Genomic DNA, 23,457 nt, shown 5'->3' with positions numbered 1-23,457 from the left:
ATAATCCGAGTGTCGCGGGTTCGAATTCCCGTCACACCAAACATGCTCGCCCCTTCAGCCTTGGGGTATTATAATGTTACGGTCAATCCCACTATTCGTTGGTAAAAGAGTAGCCCAACAGTTGGTAGTGGGTGGTGATGACTATCTGCCACCCCTCTAACCTTACACTGATAAATTAGGGACGGCTAGCGCAGATAGCCCTCGTGTAGCTTTGCACAAAATTAAAACCAAGTTATACCAGCGCCACCATAGTTTAGGTCATATAGACATTTCGTTTCACAATATACTTAAGGCCATCATGACCTACGCCGTAAAAGTATATTTCTGTTACGCAATTATTGGTATTATATTGTACAAGATCGTGTATACTTTTCACTTTAAATAAACAGTCTTTATAACAATTTATTTTCTGACGTACGTAACAAAATACAAATGAAGACTTCATTTAGCAAGGCAGTGTATGTTTTCTTATAACAAAGCCACATCAGGACATTTTCTGAGCCCACCGCCGGGAATCGAACCCCTGACTTTTACATTATATATCCGTAGACATACCCCTGTCCTAGCGTGGGACAGCAAGACACTGTCCTAGATTAAAGAGAAATTTAATGAAGATTGTATTACTATATTAACATTAGATCAAAGTTACATATATGTACAGTGCACACAAGAAGGTATACGCTACATTTGTTTAACACTTGTTTAGGTATAGAAGACTAGATGCTTCCTATAACTTCTTCTAAAACAAGAATATAAATTGTTTATACCCTTAAAGATTGTTCAATAAACTATTTTGCTTTCTTTTGTCGTTGTTTTAACAATAAACTTTTATTTACTGTGTTTTAGCTCTACCTGCGGAAGCTCCCAAGATAACAGGAAAAAACGGAAAGTACAGGATTGGAGATACTGTCTCTGTGAATTGTAGCTCAGCCAAATCGAAACCTGCGGCAACCTTGCGGTGGTATATCAATGACTTGCCGGTACGTTAGTGAATAACCGTGTTCATTTATAGTTCAGGTTTAGATGGGGTTGTGGTGGAGTAAACAGTATTCAACTGATTTCTTTTTCGTCTCTACTGTAAACACAATGAACTCAATTAGTGCAGAAATATTCTGCTACCCATTCATAGTTAACAAAAAACAAAACATAAAAGATAAACAAATCTTTGAGCTATGCTGCATGATAGGCTATTTGCAATGTTCTCTCCACAGGGATCAATTCCCAAAGTTTAGAACTTCAAGCTTATCGCTGAGCCACTAGAGTTCATTTACTAAATACGATTAAATGTTTAGAAAAAACAAACAAATGTTATTTATAATCTTACGAATAAACTTATTATCATTTAGCTATGAAAAGCTAATTAGTTTTAGCATTGTTTTTCGTCTATTAGTGTTGAATAAAAGTTGCAAACTAAATTAATATGACTAAAATAAATACTGCAGTCACGGCTCTTCCAAATATTGTGTCTTTCTTTTTTTTTTTAATTTCACGCAAAACTACTCGAAGGCTATCTGCGCTAGCCGTCCATAATTTAACAGTGTAAGACTAGAGGGAAGGCAGCTAGTCATTACAAACCACCACCAACTCTTGGCTACTCTTTTACAAACGAATAGTGGGATTGACCTCACATTATAACGCGCTCACGGCTGAATGGGCGAGCATGTTTGGTGCGATGGGGATTCGAACCCACGGATTACGACTCGAACCACCTGGCTATGCCGGGCCTCAATATTGTTGTCACTGATATTGCAGAATAAATTATTACTGTCTACATTGTATAACTACACACTTATCTTATCAACAGACGTACTAGGCGAAATTTATTAAGTAAAAAACACACTACCATTCAGAAACATAAAATGGCCTGCTTTGCATATGCACCAGAGTAGCAAGGAAGTTTTAAGTTCGGAGAAAAACATAAGTTCATCGCAAAAACATCAAGGAACACACGTAGATTAGAAAGTTTAGAAAAATTGGTTGTCTTTACACGTGCATTAATCATTTTTAAATATATGAAACCTGTTTGAAGAAAAACCTTACAATCAACGTTAGATACATGCAATTCATTTGAAGCGAAAAGAACAACAAATTTTCGGTTTAGAAATAACTGCCAGCAAGCACACGTTACACACCCACCAGTGACGCTATTGAAAATGAAATTCGCGTGTTACGTGAAACTCTGAGTGTATGTCATCTAGAGCTATATATATATCGTGCAAATTATTGTTCTTTGCTTTATTTAGGGTAAATCGGCGGGCAGAGTAAATTGAAATAATTGTTTACTAAAATAGCAGCCTTACCATTCATCTCACCCCCTCCCATCAATTTTAGGCAGTACACAGATTGTTCTCTAAAATCGCTTTACCGTATATCCCGTTCACAAACTTAAATACTATAACTTCAACCCCGTTTGGGTTGCTTTTGTTTCATGTAATAGCAGAAACGGTATGGAATAATGTACAGCTAGAGATATTTTAACAGCTATTACTGAGCTTACCGTTGTTTGAAATCACGCCGCAGAAAGCATTAGGAGTAACGCAATTTTTTTGAAAATAATAATATTATTTTACCTTGAATCGTGAATGTTTCGTTAGTTTTGTGTATTCTTTTTCTTCGTCACTGAATGTCTATAAAGATCGAAAGGTATCAGAGACTTCAGCTAGCTACAAAAGTACTGAAGCTAAAACATGTATCTGTAAAGTCCATGATATCAACATTTCCATGAAAATTATATAATTTTGGAGCCTTATACCGCTAAACGTCTAACAGGAGCAATTTAACGTAAACGGTATGTCAAAATGATGCTGAAAATACAACTGAAGTTTCCTTTTTTACTAAAGGAAGCAGTTGATACATTACAGATCTTAATAGCTCGTGAGATAAATCATGTCATTTTACCTGAACGGAAAACCAAAACTGAACATAGTTTCGATCTAATTGTTTACAGCCAAGACTTTAAACATGACATTTATAAATATCTTATTCCAAGACAACTCGAATAATTATCAATAAATTACCCGAAGCGAAAATACGTTTCAACGACTTTCCATTTTTCAGGATTAATTTGATTGATCTCTGTTTAACTTACAAAGGCGTTTATGTTTTCAATTTATGACGTTAGTAAAGTAGCATCGTAGTTTCACATACCAACAGAGACAAATCTAACACTTACTTGGTGGAAAAATTAACGTTATTTGAACAAGATGATTTGTTTTTCAGTACTCCCTGTTACTTTGTTTTACTGTCTTTGTTTGTTCACACTTGATCAACTCTCATTACAGTGTGTTTTGAGATCTGATTGGTCCTCTCTCCTGTTTTAATCACTGTCTGATCCCAAATGAGATTTGAGAAGCCAAGTAGCTTGTATTATCTCATTAATATTACAGTCTGAATTTTAATTTATGTTATTACTGTAACATTTAAAACTAAGGTAAGCAAATATAAAAAAAAAAAGAAGTAAAATGAATCTTATTGCCCCATTTTATTCTTAATATGTATAATTATATGTTTCATAACTACCAGGATTTCAGTTAAACTACATAATTACATGAATCAAAAACAATAATACAGTATTAATGAAGCTGTGTTCGATTTATGATACATAATAAATGTACAGTTCTACATATTGCACGAATATCTTTATTGGGTTCACCATTGTTATTGTATGTTCATTTAATCAGAAGCAGTGCGTTTATACTGGATGATAAAGTACCGGTTAAATTACAGATAATTTACTACGATCATGTTACAAGTATAACAAAATGCGTATGTTTATTGTTTTATATATGTATATACAAGTACCTGCAAATACATTTAATTACTTAGATAATTTTAATGCATACTTTTTTTTAAAAATCAACATTGGCTCAATTACTTCCTAAAAAAACCATATATTCATTAGAAAATGATAGATAAAAATGTGAATGTGAAAATAAATCGCTTACAGCAGAGGCTAAGATTATTTTGTTTGCTTTTTGTTTTTTTAATTTCGCGCATAGCTACACGGGGCTATCTGCGCTAGTCGTCCCTAATTTAGCTGTGTAATACTATAGGAAGGCAGCTAGTCGTTACCACCCACCGCCAACTCTTGTGTTAATCTTTTACCAAGGAATAGTGATAACGCAGGTTCGAATTCCCGTCATACCAAACGTGCTCGCTCTTTCAGCTGTGGGGTCGTTATAAAGTTTCGGTCAATTCAACGATTTGTTGGTAAAAGAGTAACCCAAGATTTCGCAGCAGTGGTGATGACTAGCTTCCTTACTTGTAGTATTCTGCTAAATTAGCACAGATAGCTCACATGTAGCTTTGCGTGAAATTCAAAACAAACAAACATACAATGATTGGTGGATGTGTCATCTTATTTATATAGTGGAGAACATTTAAAATATTTAATCTGTTTTGGATTTCTTAAACTTGTAATCGATATCATGGCCCACAGCTTGGCATGAAAGTAAATTAACATGTCATCTTGGTGAGTTTTGATGTTAACCGTCCATGCTTTAGAAATTTTTATCATTGTTTCTCAATTACCTTCTTAACAATTTGGAAGATAATTGGAGAAACTGGATGTCTACAACTTCTTTTGATTGCTATTTCATTAATTATCATTCTCCAATTTTATACCTTTTGCAGGTAATTGTGATGTGATTTTTTTTTTACTTTTGTTTTTGTTCTGCGATATTTGAATTCACTCATGGTTAATTTACATATATCATAACGTTTTAAATGTGATCCGCCTTAGGAAAGTACTTTCAACAGAGCCATCTATCATTTTGTGGAAGGTTTTATGTCTTTATGCTCTAAACTATTACTCTGCTATTTGGAGGAGAACAACCCTGCATATTATTATTATAATTACGTGTGTGTGTATGTGAGTGTTTTCTTGTAGCAAGGCCACATCGGGCCATCTGCTGAGTTCACCGAGGAAAATCGAACCCTTGATTTTAGTGTTGTAAATCCGCAGATTGCTACTGTGCCAGTGGGGGACTTTGGTTATGTTTCTATCAGAAGCAATTTGCCGTCTGGCCAAACTGTGAGCATTGGTAAATAATATACAACCAAAGCGATAATCCATTGACCTGTATATATATTGTGTACAAAAGAACTAATAGATTATTCCAAGTGTCCCAACTGGCTACACACTAACGACTGTAACCTTATAATGAAGACCGTAATCAATAAATCTTACATTAGAACACCCACTTCTCGTGCCATAAATCTTTCTTCTCAGAAGTTAAAATAATAATTTTTCCCTTATCGATACATTTCAAGCAAGCAGTTGTGTCATATATATTTATATACAATTTAGTGTTCATCTAAGTTATTTTTTATTATTGTTATTTGTTGTTGTTTTTAATATGGACTTGACATTTTTACTTGGTAGCATTAAAGTCATAAGCTGTTGTATAAATCTGTCATTTGCTTTTTCCTGATATTTATGGTGCAATAAAATGTACAATAAACAGTTTGTTTGATTTTAAGCACAAAGCTACACAAGGGGCAATCTATGCTCTGATCACCTCATGTATCGAAACCCGGTTTATAGCGTTGTAAGTCCGCAGACATACTGCTGTGCCACTGGGAGGCCGCAGTATACAGTTCCCCAGCCAAAATTACCATATTCAGCACACTAACATTTGTCATCGCATCTGTCAGATTATGAAACTTTATCGTGAAGGTGCACTAATCCATTATATTTAAGAGTTTGTCGACAGCCAGTCAAAAATTAGTACCCTGTATTTAAATTTTTGCTAATCCTGCTAAACCGTAAATCGAATTACATTTACTCCGATAACAATGTAATCATTTAATTGTAATTTTCACAAAAATGTTGAATTAGAGAACTGAAAAGAATTAAGCAATTAGTTTGAAACTACGTTTGTACACTTGTTATCAAGTTTATATTATTTTCTTATATATGTACAGACTTGAAACTTTAAAAATCACGATTAATTGACATCAGCAAAATACAACTAGTTTGTTTCTAATCATCCAACAGAAATTTTGTTTTCACAAGGAAACAGTATAATTAAATGTCAACAAAAATAATTAATCACTTTATCCCATGTATTTATGATATAAAGGCAGTTGTTGGGTATATGTCTTAAGGACGTTTACACTCTCGCCTCTACGACAGGTGCCAAGCAACGGTCAGATGCAAACTCTCTTTGTTAACCTGAAGATAACCTAAGAAAGTTGAAACGTTGTTATGTACTTTATTTTAATTAAATTTTAATGCCCATATCAGCCGTCTTTAGAACATATTTTTACTCAATTGAGTTTCTCATCATCATCAGATGAGAAACATTTGCAACACCATCGACCATGGCTATTGCCTCTTCTTTCCAGCCATTAACATAAAATGATGGCTTGATTAATCCTGACACCATAATTTTCACAATTGCAGTAATTTGGGCATCTGGCGAGGCTACTGGTCTCATCACGTTGCATGAGCTGTTTCCAATCTTAAGGCATTTCTCCATCAGCAGGGACATTGTACACATGACATATAGATCGGAAGTGCTCCCTTGTTTGACCCTCAGTACAATCTTATCGGCATGCAGCAAATACAATTCTTATTTGGCTTAGAAAGGAGCATGTATAGTCAGAACAGTAGTGTGTAAATCATGTACTTATCTGCCGTTATCTTCAAGCACACTTTATCTGTCAACTTTGGAACTACAATACAACATGCCCATTAACAGCAGTGAAAGCATGAGAAGTGTGAACAGAGACGATTTCCTCTTTGGGAAGTAAATTTTCAGGCTTTTGTAAAAAAAAAAATGTCAGTGGATATATTAGACTTATCCTCTTTGAACAGGCACAAGGAAACTGGCAAGTTTTCCAAGGAGGACAATTATTGAAGAGACAGTTTCTTTTTGACATGGACTGTATGTCGAAGATGTGTTACTTCTGGATAAATGGACAGAGAGAAATTAATGGGTTACATTGAAAATACACCTACGCACTTGTGGCTACTGAAGATAACTTAAAAAAACTAAATTTTAATAACGCTATCTAGTTACCATGAATGACAGTAATTTCATTCAAACTCGATATATTGATTCGCAGTGTTTGATATATGTGCATAAGTAGAATAAATCCAAACTTGCTTTTAAATCTACCATGTTTAATTAAGTCTAATTGAAATCGAAACTATACGCTGCAGTGTCGTTATCAAGTTTCATAGTCCAGACACTCTATGTTTATATTTTGTCTGTAGCAATACATGTTACTCTACCGGATAGAGTAACTTCACACATAAGCCAAATTTTAGAGTCTTGCTGCAACATTAATACACGATAGACGAAATAATGATGTAGGCTTCTGTAAAGCACAACTTTTTTCTGATGTGAAATAGGATATCTGAATTAAAATGACCTTGGAATTTATTAATCGTCTGACTTCATACTTATAAAACAAATGTTTTATTTGGAATTAACAAGTCTTTGTTTGTTTTGGAATTTCGCACAAAGCTACTCGAGGGCTATCTGTGCTAGCCGTCCCTAATTTAGCAGTGTAAGACTAGAGGGAAGGCAGCTAGTCATCACCACCCACCGCCAACTCTTGGGCTACTCTTTTACCAACGAATAGTGGGATTGACCGTAACATTATACACCCCCACGGCTGGGAGGGCGAGCATGTTTAGCGCGACGCGGGCGCGAACCCGCGACCCTCGGATTACGAGTCGCACGCCTTACGCGCTCGGCCATGCCAGGCCATTAACAAGACAAAAGATAGAACAAATAATTCAACAGTTATAATAACTAAATACCGAAACTTAATTCGGAAATATTTAAAATACAACATTATTCTCTAGTTTGGTTTCCATTACATAAGGAACTACCAAAAATACACTATTACGGTATGACTTTGTTAATTTATAGGTTTAAGATAATTCTATTTTTGTTATGGACTATTTGTGCAATGTCCAGCGTGAGTGTGTGTCTTTTCTTATAGCAAAGCTGCATCGGGCTATCTGCTGAGTCCACCAAGGGGAATCAAATCGCTGATTTTAGCGTTGTAAATCCACATACTTACCGTTGTACCAGCGGGGGACCCTACCGTGGGTATCAGCACTTAATTTTTGACGTCATAATCCCCTAGACTTACCACTGAGTCCCGGGGTAAATAATTGGGTGTACATATATCTGTTTACAAGTTTTAGATAAAAACATGGAACCTACTTTCAGCCTGTAAGAACCTAAAGTTAATAAAAGCTGCCAATTAACCAAAGACTTTTCTGTTTCTCCTTTACTAGCTTAACACTAGAACTTCAACTTAATAGTTAATAAACCAAGTTAATAACAAAGTTTACTGTTTATTACTGAAGTCCTGTTCACAAAGGGTTTAGGTTTAACCTGTTTCTTCTTTACTAGCTTAACACTAGAACTTCAACTTAATATTTAATAAACCAAGTTAATAACAAAGTTTACTGTTTATTACTGAAGTCCTGTTCACAAAGGGTTTAGGTTTAACCTGTTTCTTCTTTACTAGCTTAACACTAGAACTTCAACTTAATATTTAATAAACCAAGTTAATAACAAAGTTTACTATTTATTACTGAAGTCCTGTTCACAAAGGGTTTAGGTTTAACCTGTTTCTTCTTTACTAGCTTAACACTAGAACTTCAACTTAATATTTAATAAACCAAGTTAATAACAAAGTTTACTGTTTATTACTGAAGTCCTGTTCACAAAGGGTTTAGGTTTAACCTGTTTCTTCTTTACTAGCTTAACACTAGAACTTCAACTTAATATTTAATAAACCAAGTTAATAACAAAGTTTACTGTTTATTACTGAAGTCCTGTTCACAAAGGGTTTAGGTTTAACCTGTTTCTTCTTTACTAGCTTAACACTAGAACTTCAACTTAATATTTAATAAACCAAGTTAATAACAAAGTTTACTATTTATTACTGAAGTCCTGTTCACAAAGGGTTTAGGTTTAACCTGTTTCTTCTTTACTAGCTTAACACTAGAACTTCAACTTAATATTTAATAAAACAAGTTAATAACAAAGTTTACTATTTATTACTGAAGTCCTGTTCACAAAGGGTTTAGGTTTAACCTGTTTCTTCTTTACTAGCTTAACACTAGAACTTCAACTTAATATTTAATAAACCAAGTTAATAACAAAGTTTACTGTTTATTACTGAAGTCCTGTTCACAAAGGGTTTAGGTTTAACCTGTTTCTTCTTTACTAGCTTAACACTAGAACTTCAACTTAATATTTAATAAACCAAGTTAATAACAAAGTTTACTGTTTATTACTGAAGTCCTGTTCACAAAGGGTTTAGGTTTAACCTGTTTCTTCTTTACTAGCTTAACACTAGAACTTCAACTTAATATTTAATAAACCAAGTTAATAACAAAGTTTACTATTTATTACTGAAGTCCTGTTCACAAAGGGTTTAGGTTTAACCTGTTTCTTCTTTACTAGCTTAACACTAGAACTTCAACTTAATATTTAATAAAACAAGTTAATAACAAAGTTTACTATTTATTACTGAAGTCCTGTTCACAAAGGGTTTAGGTTTAACCTGTTTCTTCTTTACTAGCTTAACACTAGAACTTCAACTTAATATTTAATAAACCAAGTTAATAACAAAGTTTACTGTTTATTACTGAAGTCCTGTTCACAAAGGGTTTAGGTTTAACCTGTTTCTTCTTTACTAGCTTAACACTAGAACTTCAACTTAATATTTAATAAACCAAGTTAATAACAAAGTTTACTGTTTATTACTGAAGTCCTGTTCACAAAGGGTTTAGGTTTAACCTGTTTCTTCTTTACTAGCTTAACACTAGAACTTCAACTTAATATTTAATAAACCAAGTTAATAACAAAGTTTACTGTTTATTACTGAAGTCCTGTTCACAAAGGGTTTAGGTTTAACCTGTTTCTTCTTTACTAGCTTAACACTAGAACTTCAACTTAATATTTAATAAACCAAGTTAATAACAAAGTTTACTGTTTATTACTGAAGTCCTGTTCACAAAGGGTTTAGGTTTAACCTGTTTCTTCTTTACTAGCTTAACACTAGAACTTCAACTTAATATTTAATAAACCAAGTTAATAACAAAGTTTACTGTTTATTACTGAAGTCCTGTTCACAAAGGGTTTAGGTTTAACCTGTTTCTTCTTTACTAGCTTAACACTAGAACTTCAACTTAATATTTAATAAACCAAGTTAATAACAAAGTTTACTATTTATTACTGAAGTCCTGTTCACAAAGGGTTTAGGTTTAACCTGTTTCTTCTTTACTAGCTTAACACTAGAACTTCAACTTAATATTTAATAAACCAAGTTAATAACAAAGTTTACTGTTTATTACTGAAGTCCTGTTCACAAAGGGTTTAGGTTTAACCTGTTTCTTCTTTACTAGCTTAACACTAGAACTTCAACTTAATATTTAATAAAACAAGTTAATAACAAAGTTTACTATTTATTACTGAAGTCCTGTTCACAAAGGGTTTAGGTTTAATCAAGTTTTCATTTTTAAATGAAAAAGGTTTATTATGCAATATTTTTCAGTTGCTACATAGAGAATAAATGGAAATATACATGAATACTCGATTTTTACGCTCCATACGTTCTGCATAGCGTAAATTAACAAACACTTCTGCTGACTTAAAAAATATAACCCCACCGGTGTCTCATCTCAGCGGTTAGCCTGAGAGCTTATACATTCAAAGTCAGGATACAGCACAAATACTCCATTAGGTATCATTTGTGCTTAAACACAAGCGATTAAAGTTATATTTGAAAAATTCCATGGCAAGTGGAGAAACTAAACTGGAAAACACTTATTTTATTATTCAACTTGGGACATAATGGTGGGTAAAACAAAATATGTGGTCTAGCTAAGTAATGAATCAATATTTACTGTACAATTATTATCAGTGCTATAATTGTAGCTACCAGTTTGACCGCATTTTATTTCATTCCATTAAGTTGCACAGTGGATCCTTTTTAGCAGCACATTTTTGTTTTCACTAGTAAGGTGTTTTTGGTTAGAATAACGCTGTTATTCGGAACCTACCAGATTCTTTAAAACATATGGTGGTAGTTTTTCCTTTCTAAAATAATGTTAATAGCTTCCTTTAAATAAACTACGTAGAAGTAAGTTTAACAGTTTCTTGTCATCTCCCCCGCGCAGTCGGTACAGCCGTATTAAGCGTCACTATTTATGCTAATTGGTTAAGCTAATTTTAGGTAACACTAAATGCTCATTAAATAAAATAATATTATAAAAGTTAGCAAGTTTGTACTAAAGAATAATGAATAATTACTGGCCACCCGCTTTATTCTTTTGAAACTTGAGCTAGAAACTGATAACCTAGTTCCATCACACCAAACATGCTCGTACTTTCAGCCGTGGGGGCGTTATAAGGTTACGGTAAATCTCACTATTCGTTGGTAAAAGGGTAGCCCAGGAGTTGGAAGCGGGTAGTGATGATTAGCTGCCTCCTCTCTAGTCTTACACTGCTAAATTAGGAACGGCTAGCCTATATAACACTCGTGTAGCTTTGCGCGAAATTAAAAACAAACAAACAAAACAATGATAACTTGGTTTGCTTACCCTACTTAATAGTTATGTATCCAGTCTCTTTTCACCTTGTAGTTTTGCAACTCTAAGTCAGTTGTCTTTAATCCGAATGACAAAAAACACTCAACTTTTATTCTTAGGTGAAGCAAAAGTAAAACGTTAGAGCGATAGTTCACGTGCCTTTTTGCGTAAGCATACGCAGACATTATCATCAACTGAATATGGCTTATACATACACCAAATGTGACTCGTAATTGTAGGTTAAAAAGATATATCAGTTTACCAATTATTTTTAGTCAATAAAAGTTAAGTATGTTTTCACCCAACAGACGGAGTTTCGGTACTTCTAGTGCAAAAAGAGAAAAAAAGAAAGAAATTAAATCAAAATTGGAGATGTTATATCTCGTGTATTTTTTAATGAATTGCATCGAAATGTCGCCTTAAAATATTTGTAATACTGAGAATAAATAAAAACATTATGAACTGGATAGGTATATATTCTTTAAGTGCGAAGGTCCATCTATGTACAATAGAGGATCTCTGAAATAATTTATCAGGAAGTATAGTCTACGCTTGATAGAACGGATAGAATATGTGTTATTAGACTATACATATTGACAAAAAACAACTCATGTTACGAATAATACAATTTGTGTTCTTTGAAATGCGTATCTAGTGTTTGAACAGTTACAAGAGATATTTAAGTTTATAACACGTTCATTTTAGGGTAAGAAATCGAAACACAAATACGATGTTTGATCCAAATATTTTATGTTGAAATTAATTCATACAGTTACATAGACATAAGAGAGACATTATTCCACAGTGCAATAATTTATATCAATAAACATTATTTTGAATTGAGAAACACATGTCATTTGTTTGTTAGAAGACACATAAAACTTGGGTTTAACTCATTACAGTCACTCTTTGTGTTATGACTCACACGAGTCTTGTTTATTGCGATATGGGATTTTTTTTAATCCAAGAAATAAATTATAAAACTTCCAATGAAGTTTGTTGACAAGTTACACGTCCACAAGTGTTTAACAAGTTACATGTTCATAATTGTTTATCAGATTTCATGTTCTTATGATTCTTAAAGAATTATTTCTTCACAATTGTTCAAGTAAAATGTCTACAAATGGTTTTTATCACATTACATCTTTCCAAGTTTTTCAGCAAGTTACATGTCGACAAGTTTTTTATCAAGTTACATGCCCATATTGTAATGTTATACGTATTAAGGAAACATGTAAAAGATAAAACAATAATTTCATGAAAACAAAGCGCTCCATCTGACTTTTGCGAGTGTGGAAGCTTTAATATAAATATTTGTTTTGTTTTAGCATTTTAGGGCAAAGATAAACTAACCTTTCTGTGCATGATCGTCTTTAATGTTGATGTGATAGGCCAGAGAGAGAATAACTTTTCAACGGCACCCACCGCCAAACTTTTGCGTACTCCTTATAACTGTTATACAGGGTGTTCGGAAAGTCACTGTGCACTGGGCCCGGCATGGTCAAGCGTGTTAAGGCGTGCGACTCGTAATCTGAGGGTCGCGGGTTCGCATCCTCGTCGCGCCAAACGTGATCGCCCTTTCAGAGTAGCCCAAGAGTTGGCGGTGGGTGGTGATGACTAGCTGCCTTCCCTCTAGTCTTACACTGCTAAATTAGGGACGGCTAGCACAGATAGCCCTCGGAGTAGGGGTAAACACCCCTATCAGTTGCTGGCTTGAAATAGACTGAATAAACTATGATTACAAAACTGCACAGTGATTTTCCGAACACCCTGTAGGAGAATGGAATTTGGTTGTCACTTTCATAACGCACTCACAGCCTTAAAGTACCAAGGCAACGAATTAATATAACTAAAAATACAAAAATCCAGAACTGTGGGGGGAAGTAGCTAAAAGAACTCTGTTAACAAATTTCCAGAGTTCGTGTATTAAAAAACAACCTGTTTAACTCCATGAATCTTTCTAAATGAGTCTAATATAAAACAGGTTAACTAAATGTTGTTTTTTTTAACCTGGAGATGACCTAGGAAGGTCGAAATGTTGTTCTCTCCTTATCAATAAAAGTGTTAATACCCATACCAGCCGTTCTGAAATACATTTTTATTTCAAGCGGGTTTCTCGTCATCAGGTGAGAACTGCTCTCGTTAATAATACTTAACGAATCATACTGGTCAGTGAATAAGTCAGATATTTCCTTGTTCAATAAATTAACTCCGTGACACGTTGTATACGATACGTATTTTCGATTTTCAGTATGATATGTAAAAAATCATAAACTGAAATAGTATTTAGATATATCTTTTATATAGAACTGTGAAGAAAAACTCTGTTAAAAGTTTTTTGTAATAGTGGATGTGCCCTTAGGTTGAGAAGGTGTTGTATGTCTGTTAGGTCATTTACTGTTTTATTTGACGAGGCTTCGGCATGTTGATCACATACTAGTCAGTAATTGAGAATTTGACTTCACTTTCTGTTGATGAAACTGGTCTGATGACGTGGGTGACATGGTATCCTGGGATATTCTGATAGAGGTTAGGATTTAATGTAATGCTAGACAGATTTTCAGCTCTGATTCTTCTGCCAAGGTTTACATGTCAGGTTTGTTCATAACATGTTGTCCTATTGTGAGACATCTTTTTTTGTTTAAGTTCTTTTCAGGTTTATTTACATTTCTCTCAGAATCACCAATTAATGTGGTCTTAATTGACTTACTTATTGACTTAGTGTACTTTGAAATAATCAAATCATGTACTTATCTCGTATTATTTTTTAAAAATGTTTATTTATGATCACAGTAATAATTAAGAATACATTTTTCTTAATCAACTTAACACTAATAATCAATATTTTTAAATTAGAGACTTAATCTCAAACCAAATGGATAAGTCCAGCTTATTTATACACTTATTTATTTATAATAAACTTAATCCTTCATCCATCTCTATGGATTGTGTTCATTTCTCCAGTTTATGATGTTTAAACACTATCTATCTATTAGGCATCCCACTTATGTCCCAAACAACTTCTCCATTTCTTAACCCCACGACATACTTTTGTTTTTTCTTATGTATGCTTTATGTTTTTCTATGTCCACTGGTTGTATTCAGTTCCATACTTCGTGTCCACAAGCTTTTCATTACATAGTACACACATGTTCCTAATAACATGTACATTTCTTATCACCATGATATGCATTTAGCTCTGTGGTGCATGCTTCACGTTCTTGAGATTTTTCTGTCACTATTATCTCTAGTCAGATGGTTATTTACAGTTCATTAACGCTGTTTGATACCTACTACCATTGTAGTTCCTCTGTTATCTTTAATATATACCATCGACTGTTTTATTCATAACATGTATCTTTTCACTTCTCAATATAGGATCTTCTGTTAATTGGTAATAACCTTAAAAATTATGAAGTATTTCGTATTACCAAACATTACCTCGTAATTAAACATTTTAAATATTGTGTATTATTAGATTATTATTATTATTATTATTAGATACTTCATAATTAATCCATAGCGATATTATTATTATCCCTAGTTTCCTGTTTCCATGTCCCACAAGACACGTTTCTTCCTACTAATTGTTTAAAATTAGATTAAACATAATTAAATACACTCCAACGTATCAGTGGGGTGTTTTAACTAAAAACTATTATGTATTTTTAGATCTAATCTTGTTATCTTCCCGAATGTTAAACGAAATTAGCTTTCATTATAAATCAATTTGACAGCATGAACACCACAACTGACTTTTAATGCCTATAGTGTATCGAATACGCGTTGTAATCGTATTTTACGATTTTCGTAAATTTCACTTAATTTTATCTTAAGGCTTTTTTTAGTGACGGTAAACAGGTCAAGACATTACGGATTGGGTTGTTTTTTTTTCTTTCTGATAAAGTAAACGTGTCGTTATTACAATACTACTATGATTGTTTGTAAAAGTTCATTCGTGTTGGTTTTGTATCAGCAACAAGAACTGTTCTGATAATTCTTTAACAAATGTCAAATTAAACTATATTAACTGTCAATTTATATTTAATTAATTCCCTTTACACTGGAAAATATTTCACTCATTCTTGCGGTAATAGTTTTATATCCATTTCTTTCTTGGATTTGAACTGTCAGGTCGGTCCTGAATATGAAACGTCACATTCTACTATACTTCACGCTGACGGTTTGGAGAGCTCCACCTTAAGTCTTCGGTTCGTGGTTAAAGAGCATCATTTTGTCAATAGCAACATGAGAATTCGCTGTTCGGCCACAATTCCCAGAGTTTACACGATGAGCGACGAGGAACTTGTGGTTGGCGGCCGGTTACAACAAGCCTCGGGACTTCTTCATATTAGTGAAAATGTTAGTAAAGGTAAGTAACAATTATTAAAATGATTCTGAAATATTCTGTTGAGTACACATATTACACGGTCGCTTGTTTGTTTTGAATTTCGCTCAAAGCTACACCAGGGCTATCTGCGCTAGCCGTCCCTAATTTAGCAGGGTAAGACAAGAGGGAAGACAGCTAGTCATCACCACCCACCGCCAACTCTTGGGCTATTCTTTACCAACGACTAGTGGGATTGACCGTAACTTTATAACGTCCACACGGCTGAAAGAGCGAATACATTTCGTGTGATGATGATTCGAACCTCCGACCCTCAGATTACGAGTCGAGTGCCTTAACCATCTGGCCATGCCACGGTCGCTCTTCAGTTGGCAATTCAAGTGATGTGAAGTAGACATATCATATATATATATATATGAATTTATTTAAAGAATAAAACATGACAAATAACTTCCAAATTTTTATGAGTTTTTTTTTTTCTTTTCTGAAAGCTAATACAGGTTTTCCTTTTTCTGGTCAATGTTAAAGACAAATTGCTATAGGAACTGCCTTAATCCCCTATTGTAGTAGTCTTTAATGAACCGCGTTAATAACATATTGTAGTAATCTTCAACGAACCGCGTTAATAAAATAGTATAGTAATCTTTAACGAACAGCGTTAATCGCATATTGTAGTAATCTTTAACGAACCGCGTTAATCGCATATTGTAGTAATCTTTAACGAACCGCGTTAATCGCATATTTGAGTAATCTTTAGTGAATCGCGTTAATAGCATATTGTAGTTATATTTAACGAACCGCTTCCATGGGCTACAATATAATAACATATTGTAGTAATCTTTAACGAACCGTGTTAATAACACATTATAGTAATATTTAACGAACTGTTTTAATAACATAATCTTTAACATGTATGTAACTTTTACTCTCCTAGAAAATACTCTGCTCTCCGAGACGTCAGATCGAAATTCCTTATCATATAACTGTTGGAAGTGTATATATTTTTGTATCAGACAAAAGAATGTGTCATTCAAACTTTCGCATTTAAGAAACCACTCGTTTGTTTTTTTTCCTTGCAACAGATGTTCAATGTCCAGTGATAGAATACTGTTTAAAAGAACCATGAGAAGATTCTTTAGCTAAAGTACAAATATACTTGGTTGCATTATACTAAGGAAATGCTTTTCCTTATAAGCATACCATCTGGGTTACAAATACCAATAAAAAATCTTAAATGTAATAAGTAGTGGAAATTCATGACACAAAACTTTGTTTTAGGATTCAATGCACAAATGGAATGTTACATAAGGTTTACCTCAAAACACTTAAAATACAATAAAGTGTATCGAGAGAAGCTATGTTTCGACTCAGCGAAAGATTAAATGTTTGTTTTTGAATTTAGCGCAAATCTACACGAGGGCTGTCTGCACTAGCCGTCCCTAATTTTGCAGTGCAAGACTAGAGTAAAGGCAGCTAGTCATCACCACCCACCGCCAATTCTTGGACTGTTCTTCTACCAACAAATAGTGGGATTGACTGTCACTTTATAACTCCCCCACGGCTGAAAGGGCGAGCATGTTTGGTGTGACGGAGATTCAAAACCACGACCCTCAGGTTACGAGTCGAGTGCCTTAACCATCTGGTCCTGCCGGGCCTAAGATTAAATGAAAAGTCTAGAAATGGCTTATGGTGAAATTTTCCTGCTTGTTCAGAAACGAATCGTCATTGTGATCAAAGAGGGAGTTGTTCTCGTTAACAACACTGCTGACTTGTCACGCTGTATTAGGACACATAAGCCCACTCCCCTATAAAATGACTAAATTCTAAAACTGGTGTTACAAATCTGATAAGTGTGATATACTTAAACATTGGGTATCAAAATGGCATGAATCAACTTATCTGTGTCAACTTTCTTCCACTCTTGTCAAAAGTCACTGAGGGAACTAAAAGGGGATTTTAAAAAAGGTAAAGTAATAAAAAAATATACTTCATCTACAATTCTTCCATTTTCAAAATAAGTGCTCAGCATTCAGATTGCGCTAAACTGTGTTTCAGATTAGTCGGTACAACAACTCTTGTCCTTGAGTGACAGTTATAAGGATTCGTCAGGCAACTTTATCAACGAACTTCTCTCAATCAAAAAATACACATTGTCCTCGAGCAACAGTTACTAGAGTCCATCAGGTAACTTTATTAATTAACTTGTCTTAGTCAAAACAGTACACATTGTCCCTGAACGACAGTTTCAGGGGTCCATTGAAGAGCTTTAATTAATCGTATAATGTTCTCTGGGTTAAACGTAGTATCTCTTTCACGAAAAATACATCCTTCTTTAAGAAGGGTCAAGTTTTTATGGCTGATGATAACAGTTATTCTGTCCAATTTACTTTTAAAGTACATAAAAGAATCGCATCAATTTTAAACAATATGTTCATGAAACTACTTTTAAAGTAAATAAACATAGGTGAAGAGGAAAATATAGCAGGTTTATTAATTTATTCTAAACACGAAAATATCAGTATATTGTAAAATAGTGAAATACCATTAATTAAATGTTTAGTCTTAGCAAATTTCTCTTTTCACACTGGCGAAAGTAACCATTTATTCCGCTGTGACGTTAATCTACTTAGATACTTAATAGAGTAGAATTATACGTTTATTTTCATCCATTACGCTAAATGTTAACTATATATTAAGGTTGTGCCTAAATTACAAAGTCTTGTACACTCATTTTACAATTAAATAAAAATAAAAACAAATTATTATTAAGACAAGTCAAATTTAAGTTATTTATAAAAAAAACAAAAATTTGCTCAACAAATAATATGCCTTAGCACAAAACTCAGCAATCAAAAGCCATAACCTTTCTTGGAAATTTATTCCTATACAAAATAGCAAAACAAAAATAAACTCCAGTATTATATACATGTCCGTATCCTTTACAAAGTCCTACCCATTTTGATGAAAATATATAATAATCTAAGGTATCAATTTACAAAATTGTGCAAAAACACGACATAACACAATAAGTTGTATAAATCTAATCAGGTAAGTATACACAAGTAAATATACATGAAAGTACGACAAATAATTAAGGTAAACCAATATAAAAATAAAACGAATGCTTTGGTTAAACTTAAAGCATTTTCCTCGTGACATAATAATCTTATTAATGTATTTTGAAGCAGTTTAGAAATAAAAACTTAACAAATTAAACCTGTACTTTTAACTGTGAATTTTAACAGCTGGTAGATACCAACATAAACTCATAATGTTGGATAATATCTTTGCTCTCAAAATATTTCAAATTTTGTTTGTTATCCATAGGATATTTTAGCACTTAAGATTCCGTTGTTTGTCTGGCTCTTTGTATAAATGTTTGTTATACATTGTTAAGTAGTTGTTCGATATAATGTTATCTATACGATATGAGTCAAAGCAAAAATAAGGTTTCCCAAGTTTTTATTTAACCGATTCTGATACAATTTCTTAAGGGCGTGCGTGTGTTTTTCACTTGAACTAATTAATAGAAACAAAATATAATATTCAAACATTCCGTTTGAAAATTGTAATATTGCTTTGAATGAAATGTCAAAGTTCAAGTTATGCCTTAAATCTTGCCTAATCATACACCTAAAACGAGCCTCTCTGAAGTCGCTCAGGTTGAAAACATTGAACACTAACTGTTCGGTTTCGACACCGGTGCTTGGCACAACAGAGATAGTCCACTGTTTAGTTTAATGCTGGACGACAAAGAATTGGTCAAATATACCCTAAAACGGTTTTACAAAAAATGTGGGAGTCGCCATTTTTAAAACTATTGCATAAAATTTGCAATTTCATACTTTTGTTTTCCAAACACTGTAACTCACAGCGACTTTTTTTCAGGAATCGAAGTATCTTTCTTGAAATGTTGAAAGCTCAACTTGTTTGTTACATAACTAAAACTAACTATATTCATAATTCATTTAAGAAACAAAACGACTTAATGCCGCCTTAGATTTTGTATCATGTTGTTGTTTCCAATACTTTTGTTCGAATTGCTAGTTTCAGTTCTCTATAGTCAGTTTTGTAATATCCTTATCGTACGTAAGAATGTAAAACAGTCTTTTAAGTGTGTATACACTCAGTCTTTCACGCCACTTAGAGATAGGTATATATAAGCAGCATTCTACCATTGTTATTTCATCTAAAAACATTCAAATACTATTGTATTTGGTGTTATGCTTTACTAGCTTCAGCTAGTGGTAGATAAATATTTGTTATTCTATCCTGAACTATTTGTCTTAAAAATTACTATCATATATGTTATTCAAAAAATCGATTAGGATATGTAATTTCGATTCAAAATGTAGGCACTTGAAACTTTTGAATAATGCATCGCCATATCGTGAAATGTTCACCGGTCATAAATTAGTTTTTCATTTATTAATTACATAATGTATCTAATGTATTATGTGTTAGCCTACACCTCAGAGAGAATGTGAATATATTTGACATAATTATACGGTGTTTGTAGAATACAAAACTTGGTACTCAATTTTTATGACGTTTACCGCTACAGTAGACTCTAACTAGGCGTAATAATAGCAAATCCTTAAATACCAAATTATGATTTACTGTCTGTCAGCAAAACGTTTTTGTTGTTGCACTGATTAATAACGAGGAACTGGAAACATATCATAAATCCTGTATGAATCCATAAGAGAAAAGAAATATTTTATTTCAAAACTTCAAATCGAGCAAAAAGTTAGAACCACGAAAGATGATTAAATTTAATTGTTTGTTTGAATTTCGCGCAAAGCTACACGAGGACTATTTACGCTACCCGACTCCAATTTTGCAGTGCGAGGCTAGAAGGAAGGCAGTTAGTCACCACCACCCATCGGCATCTCTTAAGCTACTCTTTTACCAACAAATAGTGGGATTGACTTTCACATTATAACACCCCTACGGTGAAAGGTTTGGTGTGACTGGGATTCGAAACCGCGTCCTCCATATTACGAGTCGAGTGCCCTAACTACTTGGCCATGACGGGCCTGCAAATTGAATTAATCTAAACTTTTTCTGATATTAAAATTTTCAAACTATTCAGTTACTAATTATGAAGTTATGGAATAAGCACGTAATAGTAAGTGCAATTTTTACTGGATTTCCTATAAAATCAGTTGGGTATTCAAGGCTTCTTAATCATCTAAAGCAAATATTTAATAACGTAATTTATTGTTACATATTAAAAATTCTATTATTGATTGTGAACGGTAAACACTCCTTGAATTAGATTAGTTTTCTTCCACAGAATTGACATTCGCGATTGATATTGGCTTGGGATCAGATATGATTTTGGACTTGAGATTGAAGAACAAATTGGAAATTTTATTTTTGACGTTTCTTAACTTATTAGAGACCTACGCCCAGATGAAATGAAAGTATATCAAAAGAAGGAAAACAAATTTTGAAATAGACGTACTGATCCGTGAAGAATCTAATCCTTAGACTTGGTTTTTGCTGCTGACTTCAATATTTTAGTGGATTCAGAATTGTGGACCTGTTCTGTTTCCTTTTTTTTTCCGCTGGGAAAACACACATATCTGTTTTGAGACATTTTAAATTACCGTTAAATTGACCACAGAAAAAGGAAATTTGCTTTCGAAATCAATCCATGTAAAATCAAATTCAGTTACATATCTCAGAAATAATTATCAAAATATTACATTTGCATTAAAATACATGAATAGTTGTCTATATTTTAACTATTAACATAGAAATGAAAAGAATTGTGTAGCTGAAGAACGATTTTTTTACATAAATAAAGAAAAAAGACTCAAAGGATTCAACAATTATCTAGGAATATATCTAGGTCTTTGTTATTCTGTTTTTAAATGTTAGTGTTTCCCGATCATGAGACTGTGAGAAAATTGTGAAGTGGCATCATATATGTACGCAAAATGTGTAACTTATTTCAATGAAAGATATATGTGCAATGCAATTTCAGAATATATACATAATGGAATATGTATCTTAATAGAAAGTGCAATGACACCCATTAACTAGTAAGCAAACACTTTTGTTTTGTGTTAATGTCATTGTTTTCTTATAATTCAAGTTGGGTTTGTGATGTTGGCCTTGGACGGGCAATAATAAATATAAAATATAATTCTTAATAAGAAGAAATATATGTTTTGGATAATGAAAAATAACGAAACTATTTTAGAATATCTTTGAACTTGTGAATAAGTAAAGAATCTCGAAACATTTGATATCACCAATACAACAATTCTGTTAAAAGATTTAATTTTTGTTATAAATTCATTAATAAACAGTTCTGTTATCCTTTCATAGTACAAAAAGAAAAATTTAGATCCAAAAACATACAAGATACATTAAGTTTTTGCATTTATAATAATTATATGTTTTCCAATAACCAGGTTTTTTAAACAAGCAGCAGGAGTTCCAATGGAAGATAACTATTCTACTTGTATCGCAAATTTATATTTTTATTTTTATGAAAATAGATTAATTGAAAATTACATAAACCCTATATTTTTGCTTTAAGTTACAGATATAAAGATGATTTAATTAGTATAAATAATTTTACTAACACTATTTACCCAGTAGAATTATAAGTTCAAAATACTTCAGTATTTATTACAGAAGCACATTATTTATATTTATAAATTTAAATAATTGATAATGGTATCAATATAAATGTTTTTGATAAAAGAAAATATTTTGTTTTTCCAATATATGGTTTATCTTCTTATAATAATAAGCTACCATACTCTTCTGTTATATTGTTTGTTTCTTTCTAATTTCGCGCAAAGCTACATGAAGACTATCTAAACTAGCCGTCTCTAATTTAGCAGTGTAAGACAGCTAGTCATCACTACCCACCACCAACTCTTGGGATACTCTTTTACCAACAAATAGTGGGATTGACCGTTACAATTTGAATAGCTTAAAGGGGTCATGTTTGGTGTGATGGGGATTTGAGCCCGCCAGCCTCAAATTACGAATCGAGCGCCCTCATCATTTAGCCATGCCGGGGCAACCTTCTGCGATAAGCATTATAACTTCACAGTTAGTCAGATTTTATAAAAGTAGTAATAAATTACATTAATTTATTTCTGATGTTGAAATATTGATACAAAACATAATAATTAACGGATCTAATAAAGAAACTTTGAATAAAATTATTGAAATGTTTTGTGATCAATATAAGAATGTATTTAATAAATATGAAGAAGTGAAAATTAAGAAAATTTTACTGAAAGTTTCTGATAACTATTTTTAGCTGTTAGTAGGGTCATTTAAACAGCTTGGCGTTATTATATGTGGATGAACACCTTTTCGCGTGCATAGGCTTGTTTAGAGCCTGAAAATTGGTAGTTACAGTGGACCAGGTAGGGATTGGAAGTTATACTAGTTAGTTTAGATAACTGGTTAAGTATCTATATACTAGTATAATTTATCTACTGGGCTACTAATTAGTGCCTTACCACCATAATGAGGACTGGAATGCCAACATTAGTAGATAAGT

At 32.9% G+C, this 23,457-nt stretch overlaps 1 protein-coding gene across 1 annotated transcript in view; it reads left to right on the top strand.

The window, feature by feature from the left end:
- The window catches only part of LOC143236115 (uncharacterized), a 46,739-nt gene that overhangs the window by 15,886 nt on the left and 7,396 nt on the right, over positions 1-23,457 (top strand). Inside the window, exons 4-5 of the mRNA XM_076474389.1 lie at positions 847-980; positions 15,704-15,941. Of these exons, the coding sequence (XP_076330504.1) occupies positions 847-980; positions 15,704-15,941 (372 nt within the window). The remainder of the gene's footprint in view (positions 1-846; positions 981-15,703; positions 15,942-23,457) is intronic.

This window comes from Tachypleus tridentatus, chromosome 13 (genome assembly GCF_004210375.1).
Source record: "Tachypleus tridentatus isolate NWPU-2018 chromosome 13, ASM421037v1, whole genome shotgun sequence".
Classification (NCBI taxonomy): Eukaryota; Metazoa; Arthropoda; class Merostomata; order Xiphosura; family Limulidae; genus Tachypleus; species Tachypleus tridentatus.
Note: the sequence above shows the minus strand (reverse complement) of the source record. Positions and strands in the feature narration are given on the sequence as shown.